Here is a 4,902-nt window from a genome sequence, read left to right as displayed (position 1 = left end):
TGAAACGCACTACAGGAAAAATAGAAGATAATGTCCCCCATGGTCGTCCGCCAAGTACTGTCCTGCTGTACTTCTCAGGAGGGAACAGACTGATGAGGCCGCAGGCTGCGCAGCTGGGCCAAGCCTTGGACTCCTGCCAGGAAAAGCCCCTCGCAATAATATGAGAAATTGAAATAGTGACAGGCTGAGAAATCTAATGTTTGAGGAATGAAGAAAACAGAAAGCAGACTTAGAAACAAACGCATCTGAAAAACAGTGAAGGAACTTAAAAGATTAGTCCCAATTTAAGAAAGCATTGGTACCACACCACTTAACCTAAAAAGCATATACCCACAGCCAGACAAATTTCAGAAGACATGACACTCTTGAAATACAGAACTTTATTTAGAAACTGTTTAAAGTAGAAAAAACCCTGTCAAGAAAGACCAGGTGGAAAGTGGGTTCCCAGTAAACTGGAATTTTAGGGCAACAAAAGTCTAAAAGGCCACGAAAGAGAAATAGCACCACTGTCGTCTGAACAATGGCTAATAACTTGTATTTTTTTCTTTTTTTTTTGGCATTGTTAATCACTGAATCTGTTTTTTTCCTCTGAATTCCACACGAAGCATGCACTACACAACAATTTCATCATAAAATACCTGTTTTCTACACACATTTTTAGGACGAGCTACCACCAGAAACAAATCAATACAAACACATCAGGGGCTGAACAATCTCAGCAGTGGGTGACACACATTTTGCAGAATTCTGCCAAACAAGGGGACTGAATAGGCCATTGGCGAAGCAAATGAGGGAGAGTTAAGGAATGAAGTATTTTAAATATTAATAATTAAATCAGACATGGTACTGTATTTTCTGCAAAAGAAAATTAACATTTAGTAACACGCTAACAAATTTTATCTCCAAAGAGATTAGTGCACTGGCAAAGTATTCCGTTAACAGTGGAGAGCTGTGGACAGCAGGTACCAAAAACAGCCAATCCTTGCAGATCCCAAGGCAGTGGGGGCCTTCACTGATCACTCCCTTTGCCAGAGGTCCAGAAAGAACTTGCAGCATCATCACCAGTCTGCTTTAGGTCCACTTGAAGCAGAAAACTTTTGAGGAGCCAACAAAGAGGAATCCCCAGTGGGCAAGGGGAGCAGAGAAGAGAAGCACGTTCAATGTAAACTTAAAAGACAGTAAAATGGGACACAGCCACCATTCACATCACACAGATGTGGGCACATCCCCAAAAGTAGCTGTTAGACTGAAAAACCAGACAAACTTTATTTCCCAAAAAACACAGTACAAAGAAATTTTGGGGGAAATCAGGAGGAGACATGCTCACTGAAAATCGAGCTCTTCAACTCAAACACCTCAGGGCTGAAACACACTCTCTAGTCATCCAGGCAACAATGCCTCTTGATATTTATTTTCAGCAAGGATGCAACTGGTCAGTGACACCAAATGGCTTTACAGCGCAACTCCTAAACTTTCCTATTGGGGTCAATGTCTTGGCCTCCAAGGATTCAAGCAACCCTACAAGGCCTATCAACAGCAGGTTCCACAAAGGTTCCAAGGTCTGGTCCTTCCTTCCCAAATAATGTCTAACACACAAAATCTCCTGTCATGTTACACTTACATTTTGAAATATGGAAGCATATTTTAAATACTCTTAAGGCATTTATTTATTAAACGTTCTCTGCCAAGATTTCACATTAGCTTAAAATTTAATTCAGTCTTTCCATTTCTCTACTGACACCTTCTCCAGCAACCACATGGTGAGCCCCATGGTCAGCCTCTTTGTTCTCTAGGTGAGCCAACTAGATGTTAATACTGCTCTGCGACAAGGTAAAAGCTCCTAACTCAAACTTATGGAAAAAGGAGTGAGATTTCTGCAAAGTGCACTTTAAGAAGAGGTACTTTTTGCTTATGAAAAGAAACCAGTGAGTCCTCTAAGAATCATAAAAGGGAGTATTTTACAGTTAAGCACATGATTTGGAGTGAAGAATTCAGACGCTGCTCTGCTGGTCCAGGCTGTTGTTAATACTCTTCTTGTTCCTCCTGTGGGCCCCCTTCATCGGGTATCACAAAGCCTTCCTAAAACAGGAAAAAAGAGAAGGAAAAGCTATCATTCAACCTTGAACTAGAAAGACTAGTTTCTACTGTGGGTTCACTTTCCTTATGTTTAAAGCCTTTCAAAAATCAAAGGTTCCTCCTATTTCAACGCTGGCCTTTAACCCAGGCCTTTGAACTGGTTCTTCCTAGTCAGTCATGGCCAACCAGTCAACAATGGAACAAAGTTGAATTTGTAAAATGTGGGTATACCAGAATGGGAAAAATTATGGGTCAAAACCCTGCAATAAAATTAATTACCCCCTTAGAAAAACAAGGGCAGCATGCACCTTGCATAGCAACCAAATCTCCTACCAACACCATCAGAAACAACAGTGCCCGGTTCAAAGATGGCAGCCAATCATGCCACTTTGAATGTCTGTCACTCTCCACAGTTCTGGCAATAATCCAATCTCCTGTATCAGGCTCTTTGAAAAGGTTCACTGTGTTTCTGAGTCTCCCATTCCAGGACTTTGATCTGTAATTTTTCCCTTTCTAGTTATTCTTCTGATAAACCCACTTTTCACAAATTCAAGTCTGTTCTGATTTTGCTGCATTGTCCATGACTGAACTGGATTGAAGCCCTGATTTAACCACACAAGGCTAGGTGACCACAATTTTATGTCTTAGGCAACAGAACTGCATCTCATATAAGGCAAAACTGAGCACAATCAAATTCACTCTCAAACTTTTGGAAGCAACAGATACGTACAGTGTCTTCACTACGGGGATGATTTCACACATCAGGTTATCCCACTGTACACTTGAAATATGTGCAGCTTATCATATGTCAATTATACCTCAATCAAGTTGTTTAAAAAAAAAAATTTACCCTGAAAAAGTCATCCATAAAATTCAGTACTACATCGTCTCCTCTCAACAAGCCCTACACAGCCAGTTCTCCCTTTACATTTTCCTTTGATTGAGCCCCAGTAGTAGTTAGTATGTACTTAGGAATCACGTTTTACCAAAAATACCTGCAACAGCTGGACTGACTCAACACTCCCTCCCACACATACACACATTCATTCACTCCTGGGAATTCTGTCATGTATTTATTGCAGGGAATGACTATACTATCCTAACAATTAAGCTTCTCCTTCAAACATCCATCTTTCTTTAAAAAAAAAAAAACTGAATCCCTATCGTTGCACTGACTCTACTAAAACAGTACTCAAACCAGACCAAGTTATTTTGAAGACACTTCTTTTCATTTTTTTTTATTTTTTTCCCCATTATCTAGCAGAGAAAGCCCTAAATATTTCAATCACCTATCTTATTCTCTCAAAATCCACAAACTGTTTATACAGGACAGTGATAACAGCATTAATATTAATTACCTTATAGGAGAGCTCTGGTGGCATAATGCCTAAGGCATTTGACTGCTAACCATAAGGCTGGCAGTTCAAATCCACCAGCCACTCCTCAGAAAGGTTGGGCAATCTACTTCTGCAGTGACACCACCTTGGAAACCCAAGGAGGGGTCGCTATGAGTCAGATCCGACTCAGTGTGTTTTATTTGTATACTGTGCTATGCAAACTACAAACCGCAAAATAGAGTTAGACATCCAACTCCTGAGTTGACCCTTTAGGCCTTGCTAGGAATGCAGGAGGACTATAAATAAATAAATAAGTAAGAGCATCAACTAGCAGACACAGCAAGAGCAAGACACCAAATGCTCCATCCAGGAAAAACCAGTCTTTTCTGATAAGCTACCATGTCATGATTGTTGTTGTTATTTGCTGTTGAGAACCTGGAGAAAAAATAACTTGAGGGCATTCTGTGGGCAGAAGACGAATTCAGATCCTCTCCATTGTGGTGGTGTTGTGTGCCATCAGTCAGCCCCGACTCACAGCAACCCCTCCTTGGGTTTCCGAGGCAGTATCACTACGGAAGTAGATTGCCCAACCTTCCTTTCGAGGAGTGGCTGGTGGGTTTGAACCGCCAGCCTTCTGGTTAGCAGTCAAGTGCCTTAGGCACTACGCTACCAGAGCTCCTATGTCATGATTAGTATCAGTAAATTCATCTGCATAATACATGTAGGTCCAATGAAACTTGTCAATGACCACACTTTGAGGGAATGGGAACCAGGTGAGCTGCTGGGATGGAGATGCAAAGCAACTCTCTGACCGCTGTAGACAGCAGACCCCAAAGAAAGGGCCATGTGCCTCATTCTCCAGGATATGCCTGGGCCTCTGCTAAAACGGAGGCAGCACCTCAATTGGAGGTGTCCCAGATGTGGGGGGTGAGGGAGTATGATAGGATGTGAGCCATGGCATTCACCCCCTATCAGTGGTCACAAACTACAGAAACAGGGCAAGACAGCCACCTCCTTGTCCTATTCCTGCCTCAAAGACCTCAAGGCAGAGACTGCAGCTGAACAGAGGTGCCATCTGGCTGACTCTGAAGGTTCAAAGATGAACCCTTTTGATGAATGCTATATTGGAGCACGGCAAAATTTGCTAAAACCAACAGATAAAACACATTTTCCCTTTCCATTGGTAAAATGGAAAGAAAACATCTTCATGTCAACACGTACATCTGTGGCATAGAGAATGTCCACAATCCTCTGCAATACAGGGTCGTTTTCCCCCTCATTCTCCTGGCAAATCAATTCAATGTTCCTTAGCTTTCCGAAGTAGAAGTCTCTCTCCTTCTCCAAATCTTCGACGGTAAGCTTCAATACGTTGACCTGCGCAAAGTATTAAAAAGGGATGGTTCAACATTAGAAAAACAATCAATGTAATCCACCACATAAATAAAACAAAGGAGAAGAACCACATGATCATATCAATTGATGCAGAAAA

General features: G+C 41.7%; 1 protein-coding gene across 1 annotated transcript in view; it reads right to left on the bottom strand.

Annotated features, from left to right (window-relative positions):
• Positions 1-2,022: 2,022 nt before the first annotated feature.
• Positions 2,023-4,902, bottom strand: part of MAPRE1 (microtubule associated protein RP/EB family member 1) — a 68,056-nt gene continuing 65,176 nt past the window's right edge. Inside the window, exons 5-6 of the mRNA XM_007934558.2 lie at positions 4,635-4,787; positions 2,023-2,079 (exon numbers count right to left, since the gene is read on the bottom strand). Of these exons, the coding sequence (XP_007932749.1) occupies positions 2,023-2,079; positions 4,635-4,787 (210 nt within the window). The remainder of the gene's footprint in view (positions 2,080-4,634; positions 4,788-4,902) is intronic.

This window comes from Orycteropus afer, unplaced genomic scaffold, assembly GCF_000298275.1.
Source record: "Orycteropus afer afer isolate SDZICR_OR568_19922 unplaced genomic scaffold, OryAfe1.0 scaffold00020, whole genome shotgun sequence".
Lineage (NCBI taxonomy): Eukaryota > Metazoa > Chordata > Mammalia > Tubulidentata > Orycteropodidae > Orycteropus > Orycteropus afer.
Note: the sequence above shows the minus strand (reverse complement) of the source record. Positions and strands in the feature narration are given on the sequence as shown.